At 45.6% G+C, this 23,108-nt stretch overlaps 1 protein-coding gene across 5 annotated transcripts in view; it reads left to right on the top strand.

Annotated features, from left to right (window-relative positions):
- ATF7IP (activating transcription factor 7 interacting protein) overlaps positions 1-22,668 on the top strand; it is an 813,149-nt gene extending 790,481 nt beyond the window's left edge. For all 5 annotated transcript variants that reach the window (XM_069652710.1, XM_069652711.1, XM_069652713.1 and 2 more), the window contains one exon: positions 18,425-22,668. In XM_069652710.1, the coding sequence (XP_069508811.1) occupies positions 18,425-18,841 (417 nt within the window). In that variant the 3' untranslated portion in view covers positions 18,842-22,668. The remainder of the gene's footprint in view (positions 1-18,424) is intronic.
- The last annotated feature ends 440 nt before the right edge of the window (positions 22,669-23,108 follow it).

Here is a 23,108-nt window from a genome sequence, read left to right as displayed (position 1 = left end):
GTGGGATACGATGCAAACCTGTGCATATCCCATCCGAATGTAGCCCCGGAAGCACATGCTCACGGTCATGCTAATGGTCAGTGGGTGTCTGACCTATCAAATACCCTGGAAGCATGCTCTGTCCATTTCCAGAGTGCGCTTACAGGTGTGTTCATCAGGCAGAGAAGCAGGCCAAGTAAGCTGTTTCGGATTCCTGTGTTGGGCAGGTGCCTTGCTCCTGTGCGTTTCTGGCTTTGTGGGGAGCTGTTTGTGGGTGTAGAGGTGTGAGAGACTGTGGGCTGGGGAGCCTTGGGACTGTTCACAAGGTTGACTGTGCAGAGTGGCAGTTTGGGAGGGTGGGAGATGGCAGCTGGCAGGCTTGTCCCTCTCCCATCAGTGCCGTTTCTACATTGGGTGGGGCCCTAAAAAGGGGAAAGTATGGCTTGTGGGGACCCTCTTGCCTAAAGTGTGACAAACCGGCTTCCTTGGGGTGCATTAAAAAGTCTCCAGAAAAGCACCAGACATGCAGCCAGCATGCAGCGAAAACACTTAATTGCCCACTGAACAGCTGATGTCCGTAAGGAGCAAATGAAGGAGACCTGTAGTAAAACAAAAATGGTTATTTACTAATTTTCAAGTTGTTCATGGTTTTGTGTTTCTTACTGTTTAATGGAGTCTGGTAAACTCCATAGGTATCTGCTTTTTTAATGTTGACACTCAGCACCGCCACATTTTTTGAATGCACTCCGCTATTCAAGTTAAGTAAAAACCCAATCACACTTTGAGTCCCATGGTCATTCAAGATAAGTAATGGACCCTTGGACTATTTTAGAACTGCTTTAAGCAGTTTCAAGGGAGGCACAACCCAGTGTTAGAAAGCAGCAGCTGTTCAGGGTAAGTAACCATTTACTTTTAAGAGGGGCTTCAAGCAACTCAGAGGCAAGTATTACCTCAAGGACTGTTTTAGGTCTGTATAAAGCAGATCAGGGAAAGCAACACCTTATGGTACACGTCGAGAAGAACACAATGTTATTCAAGGTAGGTAAACCCTATTGGTTAGCTTGTACACTCATGCAGTTGGGCAATAAGACAGTACCAACACGTATTACTTTTCAAGATAGTGGGGGTGGGGGAGCACCACTCAAAGTAAAGCAAACTGTCACTTGCCACAATGCAACTCAAAGGTAATCATAAACTTAAGGACACTTTGTAACTTCTTTCACAGAGATAGTTACCACACTATTCTTTAAGCAAGTAAGTACTTTTAAACTTGTTATATTTTTCAAGATGGAAACCTTTTCTTATCCAGTACTTCTCTAGTTTATTGCATGAGTACTCTGAGGCAGAAGAGGTATCCTAGTGGTCTATGTGCCAGCTGTAGGGAGAGTGAGATGGGTTTCAAATGGGTTCCAGAGGAGAGCTTCTTTACCAGGTCATTCTCTTTTAGAGTTAAGTGTTCAGGGACTTCTGAGAAGGCTCCCTATATGTGTTCCAGAAATGGGCCTGGGCAAGTGGTATGGGCAAACTGCCAACCACACGAATCACCCACTCAGGCTCACAGGGTGCACACCAGACTTAAGGCAAGTAATACCCAAGCCCACACAGTACCTTAGGAGAAAGGAGAAGCTTCAAAGTGAATGTCTTCAGGATGCAACAGCACTGGATCCGGTCCCTAGATTCTTAGTCTGGAGACGAAAAAACTGGATGAGAACTTGCAGCAGCAGTCAGAGGTGGCTCCCAGCAAAAGATACTTCACGGATTCTCGTGACTCTGTGGATTTGGCGCCTTTTTACAGCAGCCAGAGGAAGAATGAATATTGCTGGTCGGATTCTCTTCACACTCTCGGTCCCGCACTCTGGTGAGGCGGCTTCAGGGATTCGAATTGTGTCTCTGGGAAGCCAGGAGGAGGCAACCAAAGTTTTGGATGGATTCAAATGGCTCGAGGTCACAGGGTATTTGGGGTATTGCAGCCCAGCAATGTCGCAGCACGTCATGGGATGGCTCAAAAAGCAGGTGATCTTGAGACTACCCAGCCTCTGGGTAGGAGTCATTGCGTTCGGGCCCCCAGGTCAGTTGGAAGGAAGGGTTATATCAGACCACGGTGACACAGCAGACTCTCCGGTTGCTGGAAATCGCGACAACCACCGTTTCTTCATCGTCCTATTTGGGTTCAGCTTCAGTGGTCTTGTCAGCAGCTTCCAGGTTCAGAGTATCAGGAACTACAGCAGAACTTCTGAAATCTCCATGTGTTTTACAGCAAGTGGCGTTCTGCTGTCCAATCAGGACAGGAACCACCACCCCCACCCACTGGGAGTTGGTTCCTTTTAGGCAAGGTGAAAGACAACAGGCTGCAGAGCTTTGCACTCCTACCTCGCTTCCTGCCTTCTCACTCTGGAGCCTGGGTGGGGAATCCAAAGTATTCCTGCTGACGACAAAACTTCCACTGAGGTCGTTCCCGTCCAGAATGGTCAGGAAAGACGTCAAACAACAAGCACACGAGAAATGATGAAAAAAGGAGCCCACCATTTTAGCAAAATGGTAGCCCTTCTGTGCATTACCGATGCTGAATTAACAGCCTGCCTGTAATAAAGACTAAGTCACAAAGGTAAAGCCACTGCCACCAGCCATTCATGTAAACTCGCCATTGTAACAGAAATGTTACCAGATAAGTAAGAAATGGGATACATTGTATCCCCCAGAACTCCACATAAGTTGGGGTGTGCTTGCTCACTCATACAAAATGTAAAGGGGATGAAAATCCCTCTTAACTACTTGGGAACAATAATTCATGAAGTACATGAAAGAGAAATTAACAGGGGAGCCCAAAGCGGCAGCCCATTTTAAGACCAAATATTATAGGAAACTATAACTCCAATCACACACTATCGAAAGGCATAAAAAGGTCACCCATAAAAGAGTAAAAGACTAGGTAAGAGGGGGAAAAAGATTCCCACTCACCAAGATATATTTTTAGTTGGCGCTCTTGCATTTACTGCGTCTGGCTACTAACTGTGGCTAGTGTCCAAAGATGGCCGTGCTGTGAGACTTTTTGATTGTTCTTTGGCCTTCTTCTTGCCTTCTCAGGTCAGGAATTTATTTTTATGGTCATGTATTTGCCCGGGAAAGCAATGCTTTTTGCGGGCTAGTGCATGCCATGTGTGTTGGGTCCCAGGAAGTGGGGACGGTCTGGACAGACTGGTCCCAATCCACATACTGGTGCTAGTAAGTATGGGCATGCTTGAGCAAGACACGCTGTGGTCCCTTATTGGACCAGTGCTGATGTGCATGTGTGGGGCAGATCTTTCCATTTGGAGGGATGAGTATGATCACTCACCTACATTTGGTATAAGGATGATTGCTGCAGCCATTCCAGCAAATCTGAAGAGGAGCCAAGTATCCTGTGTAAGACCGAAGGAAGAATCTTGAAGAGGCCAGTGTTGGTAAGATTTTCATATTCATGATAAATATCCCTGACATGTGTCAACCCCAGAAATATTTGCTTAGTAAAACCATACAACTGAGGCAGTAAAAAACTCCACTCTTAGTATAAGGCTGTACCACCCGAGTATTTGGTATCGTAGACGGATCAGTCAGATTCATCTTAGGAGAGAGAGAGGGGGGCTGTACTAAGGTACAATGAGCCTGTAGCATACAAATGGTTCCAAAGAAACACTAACACCCAGAAGTAATTTTTTTAAAAAAATAGATTTATTATTAATACAAGTCGGCCAAGGTAAATCTTGGTTGGTAAATTCTATGTCCTAGAATCATAAACTCAATATAAAAACACAATGCTTAAGGTACACAGACCAAAGCATAGACCTTGTTCAGAATAACTAACAGGATTCCTAAGCAAGTCGGACATAATCATACACATTTGCAATAGAACACACTTATTCAGGGGGAGTAAAACCACAAGTTACTTTTAAATTACTTAAAGTAATTCAAGGGTATTAGACCCGGTCAGTCCTGCAGTGACACTCAGCTAATAAATCACTTAGTAAACCAACCCTCTTACAAGGATACTTTTCGGAGTAGTGGAACACAAATTCTTGAACAGTATAAACTTATAATTATATTCAGGATAACCCTCAGTTATGCTAGGTGAGTAAGACCAAATGTTGTAAGTAAGTATTAGTTGCTTTTCAGATCAGTGGAACACAGATGGAGTCAAGCAATAACTCTAACTTAATTTAGGATGGCACAAAGCAGACCAATGTTAGAAAAACCCACAATATACTTATTAAGAATTGCACACAGCTATTCAAGGTAAGTAAAGTCCAAGGCAGACTTATACTAGACTCTTCTGAAAGAAATAGTTGGGTGAAGCCAACAGCATTACTATTACTTTAGGGAAGTGTTAGGCAGAATTGCATGCAGTACCCTCTGGGACCACCACATACAATTACGACTACAGGTGTAAGCAAAACAAACCTTTGGTATAAGTCTGTACTACATAGTTTTGCGGTAGCGAGCTGCGCAGCCAGGCTTATCTCAAGAGGGAATGTGAGCATTACAAGTGATTACACAGAGGTCTTACAATCACAGTGGTTCAAGTAGACACTTACTTTCCAGGTTTCTTGGTAAAACACTTATTACACAATCATTTAGAAAACATTCACTAGAAAGAGGCAACTTAATATTATACACAAACACTTCAATAGCAAACCAACATGTTTCTGAACAAATTAGGCTCCCCTGAAATAGGAGCAAAATGGCATTTCAGTTACTTTCGATGGGAGTAAAAAGGCACAAGTTAGCAGAATAGATCACAAATACTGTCTTGGGCAGTGCAAATAGTTACAGTTCACTAGAGGTCCAGATTCAGTCGAATAGGCCTAGGCCAAATTCACTGGACTTGTGTCTTGGATAGGAAAGAGCAGTTCTTGAAGTAAACAGGAAAGTCTTTGCCAAAGTTCTCTGAAGTTGTTTGTACGAAAAAGAATCATATGTTGGGGTCACAAGCTGATTAGGCCTGCAAGTTGGGAAAGTTTTACGAAATTTCACCGCGAGAGAAGTGTTCTCTCAATCGGGTTGGCACAGTACCTTAGTATGAAGCAAAAGATGCAGCTGAAGATGTTGGTTCCTGGCAGTTCCTGTCGATCTCACTGTTCCTGAGCCTCCGTTGTGGGGACAAGAGGGAGGACGTCAGGGAACTATTGCACTGCACGGGATCGTCGGAAAACACTGACAAAATGGAGTCACTTCATTTAGATTAGCTGTTCATCAAGCACACAAGCTGGTGTCCTTCCCCCCTGGTTAATCCTAACCAGCTCCGAGAATGGTATCCAGGTGGCTTAAGCGTTGATTGGTCCCACCAACTCAAAGGAAGACCTTGAAGGCGCTTCTCTGTTGAGGTAAACTTGGCAATCCGGACCTGCAGCAGGGCTTCACTGGGCAAACCAATGGTCCACGAGTTGCAACAGCCGTCCTCTTCCAGCTCGTCTTTGGTTCTTTCGTTCCAGTGGTCGACTCTGCTTTCCAGAGCACAAGACTCTCCTTTTAAACAGTTTTCTCCTATTCATTCCAGCCTAGCTGCCACTCACCCAGCAGGGTGGCTGTCCTTGCTGGACACTCAGCCAGCCAATAACTCCAGAGTGCATTTGGGTCTCCTAGGAGACTAAGCACAGAGAGTTTCGGGCACCTCCCTCACTTCCTAACCATCCCAGACACTCGGACGCCAGAGGCAGTCTTCAGTCCTGAAGCCCGCCAAAGGCATAGAAACAAAGCGCACCAAACCTGGTTTGGCGCGCAGAGACAAACATTAGAAGGACCTTTCCAAAAAGAAATGGCAAAAAAAAGACCGGGACCTGTTTAAACAGATACCAATGTTTGCGGTCGGGAAAAATCATGATAGTTCGTTGTAAAACCACTGCCACCAGCCATTTCGTTAGAAAAGGGTAGCATTTGACTGTTACAGGAGTATTTTAGACACATGGCATACTAGGTAATCCCTCCAGCACTCTATAGGAAGAGAGTGTATGCTGGATCTAGGAATTTAAAAAGACTAGTAAAGTCAATTTTCTCCAGCATGGGGTCTGGCATGGATTCACATGCTCATGAATATTCCCCGTCGTCAGGCCGGGAATCCTCGGTATAGAAAAAAATCAGTATCAGTTTCGTTTCTGATCTCTTTCTTAGGAGTAACCAATCACTGGTCTCTGGTTCATACTGCCCCTACCTGGACGACTGGCTCATCCTGGCAAGGACAAGGGAGCTCGCCGTGGAGCACACTGCGAAGACCGTCCAGCTGCTCACGGACCTGGGATTCTCCATCAACTTTCCAAAATCCCACCTGGTTCCGTCGCAAGTAGCCCTGTTTCTGGGAGCCAAGCTCGACACAGTGGTGCGGCTGGCCTTGCCGTCGGAGGAAAAGACCAGGACCATTCTGGGCAAGGTGCAGCGTCTGCTGGCCACGGACATAGCCAGGGTAAGATCTATCAAGTCCCTCCTCGGGATGACGTCCTGCATTTATTTGGTGCGCCTTCGCAGGCTTCGGATGCGCCCCTTACAAGAGTTCCTCGATGCCCGCTGGGTCCAGTCGACGGGCAACTTCGAGGACAGGATCCCTCTCAACGAGACGTTCCGTCAGGCGATCCGGTGGTGGGGTACCATCTGTCAGCGGGCATGGACTTTCAGACCCCAGCTCACCAGGTGACGGTGATGACGGATGCCTCCCTGGAAGGTTGGGGAGCGCACTCCGGAGATCTTCACGCGAGAGGCCTTTGGCTCCCGGAGGAGAAGTCACTCCACATCAACATCTTGGAGCTCCGCGCAGTGTTCTGGGCCCTCAGGTCTTTCCTTCCGTCCCTCAAGGGCAAGGTGGTGAGGATCTTCACCGACAACACCACCACGATGTTCTACATCCGGAAGCAGGGCGGAACCAGATCCCCTGCCCTATCCAAGGAAGCCCAGGATCTGTGGCATTGGGCCGTCGCCCAAGGGATGTTTCTGGTGCCTTTTCATCTGGCAGGAATAAAAAAACACGATCGCCGACTCACTCAGCAGAGAGCTGCGCTCGTGCCACGCGTGGGAACTACGCCAGGATCAAGTGGATCAACTCTTCCGACGATGGGGCGAACCCCAAATCGATCTCTTCGCGACCGCGACGAATTCCAAGTGCCGGAGGTTCGCCAGCAGGTTCCCCCAGCCGAGGAGCATGGGTGATGCTTTCTCGTTCCCCTGGGACGGCCTATTTCTTTATGCGTTCCCTCCGCTGCCGTTGCTGCTCCGGCTCATCAACCAGCTCAACAGGTCCCGGTGCAGGATGATCCTCGTCGCACCGGTGTGGCCGAGACAGATCTGGTTCCCGGACCTTCTGGACTTGTCAACGTCCACACCAGTCAAGCTGCCGACGGACGCAGATCTTCTCTCCAGAGAAGGAGGCGCCATTCTTCACCACAACCCAGAGTCGCTGAACTTGCAGGCCTGGCTCCTGCAGCACTAGAGTTTGGAGGGTACGACATCCCGGCCGACTGCAGAGAGGTTCTTGCAAAGGCCAGGGCGTCCTCAACTCTGAAGTGCTACGGACATAAATGGAAGAGGTTCTGTCTGGTGCCGTGCACAGAAGATTAGCCCTCTGAGGATTACGGCCCCTCAAGTATTGCCGTACCTACTGTCATTGGCCAAGGCTGGACTAGCTCACGCTTCCATCAAGATACATATGGCCGCCATCTCACGATACACCAGAACTACGGGACGGACGTCCTAGTGGTCTCATCGACTGGTGAAGGAATTTATGAAAGGATTGTGCCGATCATTCCCGCCGGTGAAGGCCCCTGCCCCGGCGTGGGAGCTCAACGTGGTGCTGACCAGGCTCATGGGGGGCCCATTTGAGCCTATACATTCGGCACCGTTGAAGTTTGTCGTGGAAGACAGCGTTTCTCTTGGCCATCACATCCGCACGACGAGTGGGAGAGATCCAGGCCCTATCTTGCAAGCCGCCATACTTGACGTTTCACGACACGAGGGTGGTGCTGTGGACGCACCCCTCCTTCATGCCCAAGGTGCCGTCGGACTTCCACCTCAACGAACCCTTGGTGTTGCCAGTTTTTTCCCGTCTCCTTCGTCGCCGGCTGAAAGGACTTTGCACTCACTGGACGTAGCTAGAGCGCTGAAGTTCTACGTGGACCGCATGAAGAGTTTTCGGAAGACATCACAGCTGTTTGTGAACTTTGGGACTGTGAATCAAGGGAAGGCTCTCTCGAAGACTTCCATTTCCAGAAGGCTCTCCGGCTGCATCATGCACTGTCACCAGTTGGCAAACCGACCGCTGCCTGGCCGTCCAAGAGCCCATTCGACCAGAGCAATCGCTGCTACCACGGCGTTCCAGTCTGGTGTGCCCCTGCTGGACATCTGCAGGGCTGCAACGTGGAGGTCGACGCACACCTTCACAAGATTCTACTGCGTCGATCGGGACTCCAGGGAGTAGTCCAGGGTCGGCCATGCAGTGCTGCGCAACCTGTTTGCTTGAGGTGAGCCTGGTGAGGAGGTAAGAGATGCTTAATGTTGAGTTTATGTAACGCTTAATGTTGAGCCTTGCCACCTCCCTTGGTTGTGCATGTGTGTACTGCTATGTATTCTTGTATTCATGAGCATGTGAATCCATGCCAGACCCCATGCTGGAGAAGGAACAAGTTACTTACCTGTAACTGTTGTTCTCCAGCATGAGTCTGGCATGGATTCACATGCGAACCCTCCCACCTACCCCTCTGCGGCTCTTCACTTGGTCATACTGCCACTTTACGTGCTACCAAATCTGAGGATGGGTGCCAGAGGTGGGGCTTAGGGAGAGGGCAGTCATTGGCTGGGGGCAGTATGACCCAGAGACCAGTGATTGGTTACTACTAAGAAAGACAGATCAGAAACGAAACTGATACTGATTTTTTTTCTATACTGAGGATTCCCGGCCTGACGGGGAATATTCATGAGCATGTGAATCCATGCCAGACCCATGCTGGAGAACAACAGTTACAGGTAAGTAACTTGTTCCTAACTTTACATTCTCTGGGAAACAGCAGTTTATCCCAGTGAAGGTATTTAGACCTTTTGGAAGTCTAAAAAGACATCCCTTTGTCACTGCACTGAGGGTGCTATGTAACACACATGAATAGATGGGAGTTATCTAAAATTCCATAATCAAAGAACACAAGAGTAAAATACACAGAATTAAAAAGTTCAAAATCCCAAAGGTCAGCAAAAGAGCTGGGGGTCTCCAAGGTAGAGGAATTGGCACATTTGGAAATTCTTCCTTAACAGGAAGTGCGGGAACCAATTCACAGGTGAGTAATGTAAGCTTTTATATAAACTTTTCAGAATGGGAAAACACATTCAAAGGATATTAAGAACTTTTGTAAGTGCTCGTATTTCAGAGGTTCAGTTACCAAATCAACTCTATTACAAGTAAGTAATTTTTAAACACTCGGTACATTTACTAGGCAAAAGGTCCTGTATAAATCAGACTACCACCATGTTCTTGCTGTAGTAAGATACATTTTATTTAGAGACTTCAACATAAATGTTGCAGTTCATGGTTTCTTCACCCTTGTGGGGTTTTAGTCTCTTAATGTCTCGCCTCGTCTGAGTTCTTCCATGCATTCGCCCATGGGTAGGCCCACCAGTCTTCTGCCTTTGAGTCTTGCAGTCTGCGGTCTACAATGGAGAAGAAACGACCACTTGTGTGCAAGTCTGGTCTCCTTTTATCCGTTTCGGCACAGACTTGCCAATCAACCACCTCCATGTTGGACTGTCCCTTAAACTGGTTAGTATGGTATGCCCTGCCTGAGCCGCCGTTGACATCCCTGTAAAATTGCAAGCCCCGTTTGTGCGGGCCCTAGTCCGGATCCTGTTGCTGTTACAATGGCATCCGTTCATCTGACAGAGTGGACCTCCGTACCCCAGGTAGGGATGTCTTTATTTGTGCTGTCCCTCGGCATGACGACTGGTTCAGTCGGCGACGCAAGGTACACCTTCCCTCACGGGGGCCTATGGTGTTCGGCAAGAATTGATGTAGTAACCCTGTTGGAGACTACACAACACTTGTCCTCTTGGTATAGGCCTGCACTGCACAAGCTGGTAATGTGACTGAGCAGCCAGGCATATCTTAAGAGGGGTAAATGTGAGCTGTAGAGCTGTAGCAATACATTTTGCAAATACAAGTAGCCAAGTAACACTTATACTCAAGTTTCCAGTTATAAATAGTTATTTTGTTCATTTAACATCAGTTTTTAAATTGGCTTTCTTTAAAAAGGGCAATATATGTAACATCAAATATACTTTAAAATATTTTTCCAGAATCATCACAATGCTAGTAGATACTCATACTTTTTACACACTTCCTACCCATTGAGGTGACTTTATTCACAAGGACAGTAAAGGCATTTATATATCACTAATACACTTTGTAGATTCTGTGGTTTGCCGAAAGAAAAGGTTAGAAGAAGGAAAAAGGTTAAACGGGTTCTCGGGGCATGCAAGTATACTTGAATCTTCCAATTAAGTCTAGACAAAACCTTTCCCATCAATAATAGTTAAAAACTAAGATATCGCCTCTGGGACAGAAAATGTCAGTCAAATGGACCAGAAGAGTCTGCAGGGAGCCAGGACAGCCAAAATCAATTAAAGCACGGTCTATGGATCTGAGGCACTTCTTAGATAAGTCTTGCACAAAGTTAGAGAGTTTCTGAAGAAAAATCACTGTAGGGTCACAAGCTGTTACACTTGTGGAAAGTAGAGTTGAAATCTTCTCCAACAAAAAAGCACCTGGAAGTCTCAACAGAGAAGAGCAAAGCCAAAGACTGAGGTAAGTACCCCAAATCTGAACAGTTCCCCTGTTTAGAAGAAGAGTGGTCCAGCTGGCTTCTGTCTGTTTGCAGCGATGCAGATCCTGGTTTCCTGAGTCTGTCGTGGGGACAAGAGGGAGGACGTCTGACTCCTGCAGCAGCCAGCCAATCGGAACTGGTTTCACTCAGTGTTGGGCAAGATTGTATGCACTACCCTTGATGTGCACTACAACAACCCTGATTTCCTGGCAATAGGAACCCAACCTTTGGTATATGTCTGTACTACACAGGTTGGTAGCGTGATTGAGCAGCCAGGCTTATCTCAAGAGGATCAATGTGAGCTGCAGGGGAGTTGCACAGAGATTCAGTGGCAAGTATTCAAATAAACTCTTACACACAAGGTTTCTTGATTAAACAATTACTAATTTATTTAACAGTCAGTTTGCATAAGCCTTCTTCAGAAGGGGCAATATAATAGGAACACAAATACACTCCAAAATACATACACTTAATATTCCTAAATCAGTACCCTGTAGGGATGGCACGCACACTTCCTACACACTCAGGTGACTTTAGTAACTAGGACACTGTGGACATTAATATATCATTGTTAGCATTTAGAATCAGACTTAAGAGTTTGTCAAAGGGAGAGGTTATTCGGATAAAACAAGAGATCTCACAAATATTCTGAAAGCAGGTACGTACTTTTGAACTACATTCCCCCCACCCCTGCTCCAATGCAAAGTTAGTTAACCCCTTCCTGGGAGGAAGACCAAGCACAATGTCAGAGGTAAGAAGGATCATTCAGGGAGCCAGTCTAAGCCGAAGTCCATTGGGCAAAAGTCTAGGTGAGCTGAAGCACTTCTTAGAGGTAGTCAAAGTCTTGCACCGTGTTTTAGAAGTCTTTGTAGAAGAGAATAAATCAAAGTAGGGCCACAAGGTGTCGGGAGGATAGCTCAGCAGCTACGTGCTCGCCTTGGAAGCAAGATGACACGGAGCAGCACAGGTTCGATCCCGGGGTCCACGCTTGGCTACTTCTGAGTATTAAGCGCATTATAAATAATCTATCAATAACACAAGCTGTTTAGGTTTGTGAAGTAAAGAAGCAACTTGGCGACTCTACAAAGCAACCAAGACAGGTCTCAGCAGAGAACAAGTGAGGTTACACGACAAGAGGCAAGTTCTCTCAGACTGTACAGTACCTTTGGTTAGAAGAAAAGGGTTTTGGCTGGCTTCTGTTCCTGTGCAGCTCTGCAGATCCTGTGTTCTTGGGCCTCAGTCGTGGGGACAAGGGGGAGGAAGTCTGGAGGACTCCTGCACTGCAACGGGATGGTCGGTGACCGACAAGGACCAACTGTCATGACCACTGTGAGGGGGGCACAAGTTGTGCCACAAGCAGGTTCCCACCAGAACTCTGAGGGCCTTAAAACCACTGCAAAAGGGCTCCTGGAGCCAGTCCTGGTGCCTTTGGCACCGGGCTCATATGTAGGAAGGAAGGGCTGTTCAAAGTAGGTCCCATATATGTACATGGGCCTCTAAATCCCACACAGTCTGGTTCTAAGAACCAAGCCATGCGGTCTAGTGTTTTGGGTGTGGCAGGCCTGGAACTACTTTACCTGGTACTACTTTACCTGGGCTATATAAACCACACCCAGACTGCGGGACAAGCTTTGTGTTATTCTGCAACCAGCAGCGTGACGCTCACTGTGTCCAGCTCCTGGTCTTCAGCATCTTCCTGTAATCCTGCAAGAACAAGATTATTCTGTGTTACCTGAGAAAACACCCTCCAGCACTCAGCATCTCAACTGGGCTGCAATCTGTGGAAACCAAGAGAAGAAGAAACATCACTCACCTGTGAGTACTAGCTTAAGGACTTCGGCGAACCGCTACCACAGCTGCTGTTCGAATATTGCGACCTGCAATAACGAGAAAGGGAAAAACTATTGGAAGGCGCGCTTGCAAAACATCGAATTCCATTAGTCTTACCTGAATTCGATCGTGCTACGCCACGCTTCCATCCGGAGCACCACAGCAACATCTGCAAAGGAAAAGACATATTCAGGTTCGCTTTCAATATTAAACAACCGCACAGCGCTGTACTTGCCTTAACGGATTCCGTGGGCCTGTTTTTCATCACGCTCTCATCCACTCGCAGCACCACAGCGGCTGTGAGGAGAAAAAGATAACAAAGGTTAGCTTTAAAAGACAATAAAGGCGCTACGCTTCGTGCTTTCTCTTACCTAGAAAACGTGCCTCTCCATCCGGCACGCCAGCATCAAGACCTTCGCACCTGAAAAGAAGGAAATAAAGACATTAACGAATTCCCACCATAAACGGAACAAAGACTTACAATTAACAAACCTACTTGCCTACCAGCAGATTCGGGGTCACAGCAGGCCTGGGCCCAAGGAAGGCGTACTGCACCAGTGAAGCAACTCGGGCAGCTTGCCAACAAACGTCAAGCGCCCCTGCACAAGAAACGCAGGACGGATAGCTCACCCTACAAATAACTTAAGATACATTATTCAGCACTGGGCAACTACAGATCCAGGGTTTCAGATCTCGGAGCCTTCCAGACGCCCCCAGGGATATCAGGTGAGCGTAACACCAACTTCTATTCGGTGGCACTTCTGATTTCAGCTCCTCGCGTCTAAGCAAATAGCACCACTGCGGACACTTGGCTGTTGATATGGGCTTTCCTTGCATCTGGGTCCAGCACTCTGTTGAGGTGTCTCAGGCTTGGTCAGCCCTGCTTCCTGGGAGTCTGGAGGATCTTCCTGGAGCTCTTGGCCAACTTTAAAGCATCGCACACAATCTGGTGTTCCTCTCCCTGCCTATTCGGTTCCAGCAGCAACTGCAGTGGAATTTCAACCAGCTCTGAAAGGATGTACATGTGGCTTACTTTGGAGTTGATTGGTCCCACCAACTCAAGGGGAGAAGTCATCCTTACAGGGCTTCTCTAGTCGAAACAAATGTTTTAGCTCAGCAGCAGGACTTCACCGGGCAAACCAACAGTCCAGGAGTTGCAGCAGGCGTCTCTTCCAACTTCTTCTTCGGATTCCTTCGTCCAGTGGTCGACTGTGCCTTCCAAGCCCAAAAGCCTCGCCTTTTTATGCAGATTTCTCCCATTCATTCCAGCCTAGCTGTCAGCCGCCCCCAGGTTGGCTGTCCTTGCCGGACAGCCATCTGGCCAATCACCTAAGAGTGCATTTCTGTCTCCTAGGAGACTAAGTACAGGGAGTTTCGGGCACCCCCCCCCCCCATACCCCCCTTGCTTCTCGCCCCGCCAGACACCCTGGAGCCAGAGGCGGGCTTCACTCATGAATCCTGCCGAGATAAAAGCAAACCAAGGGACCAAACCTGTTTTGGCGCGCAGAGTAAACTCCAGAAGGACCTTTCCACAAAGAAGTGGCAAAAAAAGACCAGGGCCATTTTTACAAAAATGGCACCCTTGGGTGCTTTACTGCAGCTGCGAACGCAGCCCGCGTTTTTAAAGCTGCGGTTTTATTTCTAAGTTTTCCGGGCTCCTCCAGCCTGGAAAACTTAGAAAAAAAACCCCAGCTAGTGCTTATTTTTTTACCAAAATAAATAGCACTTACCGAGATTCAGCTGCAGCTTTCCTGCTCTGGTCTCCGGTCCCCGTCCTCCGCGTACAGCACTAATGAAGGGAAAGCCACCCAGCGGTACCATTTTGTTTACTACAGCTGGCTGGCTTTGCCTTCATTAGTGCCGCAAAAGCCAGCACAGGAGGGCATCCATTTCACAAAATGGATGCGCCCATGTGCTTGCTTTTGCGAATTTTGAGCTTGAATAGCTCAAAATTTTACATAGGAAGTTTTAAAAAAGAGAATGCTAGTATTTTTTTTTATGTTTCCTATCTATTTTTTAAATACAATGTTTTACTAGACCATGCCTTTAAGCCTTGGGTAAATCTGAAAGTCTTCCCTGTGTCATTGCACTGAAGGTGCTGTGTGACACAATGTAAAAGATGCCTATGGAGTTTGTCTCCATAACCAAAAGAATCGGAGTTCAAATCACGTTTAAAAATACATGAGAGAGTGGGGGAAAAAGGGGCTCGCGCTCTCCAGGTAAAAAATTCAAGTCCTCAAAATCCAGCAAAGTTGTTGGGTCTCTAAGGTAGAGAGGAATTGGCACATTTATGAGAATTCTCCCTAACACTCAGGCGCACCTAGAGAGAGAGGACAGGGACGTTTTGTGGCCCTCCCACACTTCCTGCCTTTCCAGACCCACTGGATCCTGGGTGGGCTTCAGGACTGAAGCCTGCCAAAGGCAAAATGCACAAAGGATTCCAGCCCGATTCAAATAACTGAGTAAAAGCCCAGAAGAAACAAACTGACAAGAAATGGCGACAAAAGAAGACAGACCATTTTGGGTAAATGGTAACCTGCAGATACATGATGTTAGGGAGAATTCTAATTTCTGTGCTAATTCCCTTCAACCTTAGAGACCGCCAGCTCTTTTGCTGGGCTTTAGGACTTTTTAATTTGAACCCTGGAGTGAGTGAGACCCTTTTCTCACTCATGTGTTTGACCTGATTTGGATTAGGTTTCCTTTGTTTGTGGAGTCTGACAAACTCCATAGGCTTCTACTTTTTGTATGGTGACACACAGCACCTTTAGTGCAGTGTCGGAGAAATCCTTTAGAGTTCTCATATGGTTTAAATACCTTTTCTTGTGTGAACTACTGTTCCCAAGAATAGTAAAGTGAAATTGACTTTACTTACCTTTTCTCTTTGTAGGTCCAGCACACACTGGAGTGCTGGGGGGCAGGTGTGTGGGGGTACTTAGTAGCACCTCTTCCAACCTACTTGTGCAACCTTTTTTATGTTGCCCTCACTACTTTAAATGGCTGGTGGCAGTGGTTTAGTTTTCCTACCATTGTGCTTTTCTACCGCAGGCTGAATCCTCAGCTGCAGTATAGCACCCATGGGTGACCGTTTTGTCAAAATGGTCCCAGTCTTCTTTTTTTTGCCATTTCCTGTTTGTGGGGTCTTTCTTGGGTTTTACTCTGGGTGTTAAGCCAGGTTTGAGCCCTTTGTTCATTTTGCATGTGGTGGGCTTAAGTACTGAAACCCGACTCTAGCTCAAGTGTGCCTGGAAGGGCAGGAAGTGAGGGAGGTTCCCAAAAACTCCTGTCCTTTGTCTTTAGGAATGCCCCCAGTCCTGATTGGTTGGCTGGCTGTCCTCTAAGGACAGCCACCCTGCTGTTTGAGCGACAGCCTAGGCTGTGCATGAATCGGAGAAACCTGCTTAAAAGGCGAGGTATTTGGGACTAGAGACAGAGTCGACCACTGGGAAGAACACCAATGAAGAAACCGTGAACAAAGCTTGCTGCATCTTCCTGGACCTTTTGAATTGGCCTGTGAAGCCCTACTGCTGTGCTGAAACAGCTTTTTCTGATCGAGAGAAGCTCTAGAAGGGGCGACATCTTCCCTTGGGTTAGTGGGACCAACTAACCACGATACGAACTCCACTGGACCATCTTCCCACGACTGTCTGTATTTCTTTGCTGCTGCAGGAACTGAGTGCCAGGGGTCAAGAAATCCATAGTAGTGCAATGTCTGCAATCTGGCGAGAAGCGCCAGGCGTTTTCAAAGGACCCTCCAGAAGGAGGACGACCACAGCTCAAGTTCTTTACTCGAGGAGTAAAGGAAGCCCAACCGGTATCAAAGATCTGCATTGGTGCTGTTTACCGCGGGCTGAAACTGCAAAGTGCTACTGATCCGAAAAGAGCCCGTAGCTGCAGCCGACCTCCAAATTGCTGCTGCCGGAGTCCTCCAGACGTCCTCTTTTCCCCACGACTGAGGCTCAGGCACCCAGGATCTGCATCGCTGCAACCAGGCAGAAGCCAGCGGGACGATTCTTCAAACCAGAGGTGCTGTTCAGACTTGGGGTACTTAACTGCCGTGACTTTAGCTTTGCTCTTCTCTGAGATTTGCAGTGGCTGTTTTTGTTGGAGTTGTTCCACAGGTCTAACAGCTTGTGACCCTACAGTGATTTTTCTTAAACTCTCTAACTTTGTGCAATACTTTGTTATCTAAGAAGTGCCTCAGCTCCATGGACTGTGCTCCAATTGACTTTGAAATTTTCTGTCCCTCAGAGGTCATTTCTTCGTTTTCTTTAACTATTATTGCTGGGAATGATTTTGTCTAAACTTCATTGGAAGATTTAAATATACTCACATGCCTTAAGAACCTGTGACTTTTTCCTTTCTGCAAACCGCAGAATCTACAAATTGTATTAGTGGTATATAAATGCCATTACTGTCCTAGTGAATTAAGTCACCTCCCAGGTGTAGGAAGTGTGTAAAAAGCATCTCAAGAGTATCTACTAGCATTGTGCTGATTCGGGAAAAGTATTTTAAAGTATATTTGATTGTTACATATATTGCCCTTTTTAAAGAATGCTTACTTAAAAATTGATGGTAAGGTTTTAGTTATTTATTTGAGTGTAAGTGTTAATTGGCTACTTGTATTTGTGGATTTAATTGCTACAAGTCGACAGCTAACATTCACCCATCTTGATATGAGCCTGGCTTCTCAGTCACACTAGCTTGTGTAGTACAGGCCTATACCAAAAGGTGGGTTACCTAATACCAAGAGGACAAGTGTTGGTTAGTCTTCCATGGGGTTACTACATCAATTCTTGCCGAACACATGGCACAAGGTATTAAGTAACAAACCACTGCCACCAGCCATTCCCGTTAGTTGCTGTAACAGAATGTTACATGAGAAGTGGGATTAAGGAGTTAGTATGTAACCCCCCAGCACTCCACATAGGGTGGCGTGTGCTGGAACCACAAAAGAAAAGGTAAGACAGGAGTCATCTTACTAATCTTGGGAAAATAAGTAGTTTACACAAGAAAATGTAGTTACACAGAGGCATTGCACAAAAGGGGCTGTGTCACAATGCAAAACATGCGTTTCCATTAAACAGTAAAACACAAAAATCCTAGTCAGAAAAAAACACATGAGGGTGAGAAAGTCCCACTCACTCAGGAGTTAAAATTAAAAAAGCCCTGAGTCCAGCAAAAGAGCTGGGGCTCTCCAAGGTTAACACACCTCTGTAGTACTTGGAGCCTAAACTGAATCCAACTTCGATGCATTATGCAACTCTGGGGTAGCTTGGCTACCTTTTAAAATGCCCAAAAAGGTCACAATAAAAACATACTTGTTTTTTTCCTTTTCCCTGTTAAGCTGGTGATTTGGTGTTTATGAATTTAGGATATCTATGTTGAACTAGGATTGCAAGAACCTTTTCCGCTCCAATCCACTTAGACAGAAATTCCAACCCCCATTTGTTCAGTCTGCTACAGTTTGGTTTGTTGTGTGCAGATAGAATAATTTTAGGTATTGGCTAAATCTGGCAGCTCTGCTCTTGTGATTTCATTATTTGTGACCTCACATAGTTAACTGAGTTACAAAAACAGCCTTGTTGTGGCTAATACGAAATAGTGCATCTAGGAGAACATATCAGGATTTTATTTTAGTAAGATAATTTAATTTTTAGTAATAGACTTTAATTTCAGCAGAGTTTGGGTGCAGCAAGGAAGTGAGCCCATCATTTTCAAAGCTATAATCCCACTGTAGCCCTAACCCAGCTCGACCATACTCCTGTGATGACAGTTGTCTATTTATCTTGCAGGAGCCACTCCGGACTATCCATCCAGCACCACTGCCTGAAGCACCGCAACCACAGCGCCTTCCCCCAGAAGCAGCCAGCACCTCCCCGCCACAGAAACCACATTTGAAACTGGCCAGGGTTCAGAGCCAGAATGGCATTGTTCTATCCTGGAGTGTCTTGGAGGTTGATCGAAGCTGTGCCAGCGTAGACAGTTACCACCTGTATGCATACCATGAAGACCCCACAGCCTCCACTCCCTCCCAGTGGAAGAAAATTGGCGAGGTCAAGGCACTTCCCCTCCCAATGGCCTGCACTCTAACCCAGTTTGTCTCTGGAAGCAAGTACTATTTTGCTGTGCGAGCCAAGGATGTTTATGGACGATTTGGAGTTTTTTGCGACCCACAGTCTACAGATGTGATTGCTACACAGAACAGTTAAAGAATGAGATTCTGAAGCCTTTTCTGACCCAGCTTTAAACCCTCCTGTTTTTTTTTTAAATCCTTGTGCATGATAGGTGGGTGTAAAGTACACCATCTAAAACCAAAAGTACGTAAAGTATCAACATAGAGAAGACATTTTCTTGGACCAGTTCAAGCTTGGCTCTTAGTTGTAAAACCACTTCGACCTATCACCAGGATAGGTCTTTGCACAGACATGGATGTCATTGCAGAGCTGGGTGTGGACATGGGCTTGCAAAGCACCTTGCCACCTAATCAGGATTTATACCTGCTGCTATTTGGGCAGTACTGGACCTCCCATGAAGGAAAAGTAACACTTGAACTGGAAGGTGTCTGCACACGCGAGTCCAGCCCCACAAGCTCTTGGACAATGGATGTGTACACGGTTGACAGTTTTGTTATATTGGCCAGTTTGCACCGTGAGCACTGCTGGTCTGTGTGAATTTTGTGGTGAATTTATAGTACTATTCCTGCCCTTATCTTCCTGTCCTCTCACCTGACACAGAACCAACTAATGCTGTTTATTTCCAAGTTTACAGTTGGCTGCCTGGGTTGTAGGATTTTCATATTACTTTCATTCGGGTGGGAGAACTTCTTGGTAGAGGACCTCAAACCTTCCAACAAATATTTGTTTAAAATTTGTTTGTGCCTTAATACATCCAGAACACGTTATTTCAATTTCACTACATGTGACATTTGTTTTCCTCTTCCTTCTCCTTGAACAAGTTGTGATATGCAACAGCCCGTTCCTTCAATACAGTTTTAACACTTGACACCACTTGCCTCCCGCCAAACGGTTAATGAGAAAGGAGGAAATGCAAACATTCAAGTTGTGCTAACTGGCTTTCTGTCTGTCGAGCAGAAAACATGGCTGGCTCCAATCCCCTTTGGCTGGTTGGCGGCTGCTGGTTTTGAACTGTGGCAACACGAAACATGGCAATGACAGTTCCATTTGTGTCTGACAATTTGGGGACTCTCAATTGTTCTCAATAGGCCCGCTGTGCGGATCTGCACTAGCGATCTGTTCTTACAAATATAGGTCTAGAAAGGGGCAAAATGTACGAATATTTGTATATTTTGTAAAATTATATCAGTATTTTGGACAAGACTGTTCTAGATTTCTGACAATTATACGACTATTCCTATTCCCACAGCACGCTTGCACTTGGTAGTGTCTCCTGTTCCGTTGGCACCCTAGGATTAGTGTTGTTGAGGAGCAGCTCCATATTTTTCAGATTAGTCACTGTTGTACCATTTATGTTGAAAGCAGTCTGCTTTGTGCAGTTTGCAATAGTATGTCCTTTGAGTATGCATGGACCGGGGGGGCTTATTTTGTTTAAAGCGAGGAATACCACCTTTCAGGTTACTGTGGTGAGATTTCTCCCCACCCATGGGAGTGAATATTATTATAAATTGTGCCAATGAAATGTCATTTTTTGGGTCTTTTTACAAAGGTAAGGCTCCTTCCCCTTCCTCTGCCCCAGCTTCCCCAAAGTGGACTTTCAAAAGAAAATATTAAGGGCAACAACAGTTTGACACTTGAGCTTGCCAATAATTTCACATTTTATTTACCTTCCCGAAATATCGGCACCCTTGGAATACAGAATTTGAACGTGTTGTGATGTAATGTTACGGTACTGCCCTAATTCCTACCCTTCCAAACCCATTCCAGACCGTTGAGCATTGTTGAGTGACCAAAGTGGTATGCTCTGGAAATGACTAAAGAGTGCCTTGCTGTGGTGTGCTATTACAGTCTCTTCTCTCAGCACTCATTGCTGAGCTTTGTTGTTTCCCTTTGCCATGCATGAGAAGGCATTCCAGTTTTTCTCCTTTTGAATTCTAGAACGTTTTTCTTTCCCATTTTAAATTTAGGAAAACAAGTCCCAGAATACCAAGTAAAAACTGGACTGGACGGCCTCTTGCATGGCAAAGGGAATTCTGATAGTGCTGCCATTGCATCCTTGTTTAGGATTATTTGGTCACATCAGGCAAGTGGATGGAAATCTTTGGCCACTTATCCAACCAAGTCGATATTCGTCAAGTGGCCTCAGGCAAAGCAGTAAGGCATTTGTGAAAGTTAAGTAGGTTACTGCCGAGAGTTCTCTTTAACCTTCCCTGAAGGTTACGTATCATGAGGAACTGTCGAACACGTTGCGCATAAGTCAGTATTCCTTATACTCTGCTTTTCCAAAGTGCATAGAGGAGCTTGTTACAAGTCATTCTCTTAGATGTCTCATTGTGGATCCCAATGACTGTTTCGGTTTGACCTTCAAAACAGTTTACAGCCTCTCCCCTCAGTAGAAGCGGCACACTTTTTGCAGAATACATTTGTGGAATGGAGAACAAGGGTTTTGGGAGTGAGATGTAAACCTGTTATTCCCATCAAAGCTATCTATCACTCTCCAATACAGCAAACTGTTACTTGGACAAATATCTTTTTCGACTTAAAATTGTGTTGCAAACTGGTAAGGTGGCTAATGCATTGTGTGATGTTAGCAAAGGTGGTATTGTTTAAATATGTTCGAATTAGAAGCAGCGAGTTGTGCCGATTAGGCAAGTAAAACCTTTTGGTTTCTGTAACCAATTCCGTATCTGTTGTACAGTTTGCATTTTTACATGAAATTGAAACTTACATTATTTAAAACTATCAACAGCTGTACTGTGTTGGTCTTGGAACAGTTCCTCATGCCTAGAATTCGTGCTGATCTGTGTGCCCAAGATAGGTTCCCCCAGCTTCTGAAAACATTTTGCACAGTTGCTTTCATAGGCACCTTATTGCGATGCATCTGTTTAGATTACGTAATTGATTAAAAATAATTCTTAACTTTTTCAGTGTGTGGGCAGTTTCAAAATCAGTTATGAGATGAATACATGTGTTCCAGCGATTCCTAGGTTTATTCTGCGTGATCCATTGCCCATTAATTAAGACGGAAGAACCAGTTAAATCTCTGTTAACAGAATGGGCATATGTGCATCTGGCTGTTTCAACTCATAGCTGCTTTTTAGCTGTCTATGTCTTGTTCTTTTTGCAAGACCCAGGACAATTTCCTTTGATTAAAAAGTTTCAAGAATTTGAGTTTCATGCGGAGTGCAAACTTTCTTCAGAATGATTGCAACAGTGTTCCAGCTACTGATCTTTGATAATAATTACTGCACATTGCTTAGTGGCATAATGGCTACACAAGGAATTAAAAACTAAAACTTTTAAAGGTGGAGTCCCGTTTTATACAAAAGATACATGTCTAGAGAGCTTTATTTTTTATTTCTACACCCCTGATGAACACAGGAGATCTGAAAGTAAATTATCATTTCTTTTCTCGAGAAACTTGATTTCCATGTGTTTTTCAAAGTCGTTAAAACACAGATTGGTTGGTAATTTTGTTTGGTGTTTTGCAAAGCATTTGTTTTTACATGTAAGTGCTGTCAGCCTTTTAAAATGTGTAAATAGTTGGAACTGAGTTCCCCCTCCACACCCCATTCTTTTCTTCTGTCTGTATATTAGTTTCCCTGCCTCTGTCTTCTCCTTGTTCACTCAATTGTGTAATATATGGGCCACAACGTTTAGCATAAATGGATATCTTCATCCATTGTTGGGAAATGTACAATCTGAAACAATTTTAAAGCTGAACTTGTAAATAGTAAATGTGTGATGTGGCCAGAGTGTCCAATTTGAACTGGGTGAGTGAGTTTTCCTTGTTCTTTTGTATGTTATGTAGATTAGTATCTGTAGGAGTGTAACTGTAATGGGATTTTGTCAAACAAGCCTGACATTTATACTTTGAAATAAACTACTGGGTTTTTAATATATTTTGTGTCCACTTTTGTTTAAACTCCTTATTGGAATTTTTTTTCCAGCTGGAGGAGGGAAACCTCCAATCCCTTTCAGTCTGATAATTGGGCATCCTCTCATGAGACCAGAAAATGTCTTCAGCGTAGTGATGGAGCTTTGAAGCCAGAATGGTGGCATTACCTTCTGTGTTCTCCCATCTTGGTGTTTGTCCTTGTGGGGGTGATTTTTTCACAGCCCTCTGGTGAAGGGTGTAAAGCATCTAAAGGCAAGACAGGGTTTCAACCAAAAGGAAGGCCAAACTTTCTAAAGTGGTGGCTATGGCAGCACAGTTGAGCTTAACTCAAGGATCGAGGTTGGCTGGGGGTGAAGTACAGTAAGGTCCAATAATATTCCTAGAGAATTCCCAGCACATATATAATAAAGTATACACTTTATGATAAATTCACATTACACATAC

The sequence above is a fragment of the Ambystoma mexicanum genome, chromosome 3p (genome assembly GCF_040938575.1).
Source record: "Ambystoma mexicanum isolate Mex_15411 chromosome 3p, UKY_AmexF1_1, whole genome shotgun sequence".
Classification (NCBI taxonomy): Eukaryota; Metazoa; Chordata; class Amphibia; order Caudata; family Ambystomatidae; genus Ambystoma; species Ambystoma mexicanum.
The sequence above is the reverse complement of the archived record's forward strand: the minus strand, read 5'-3'. Positions and strand labels throughout refer to the sequence as shown.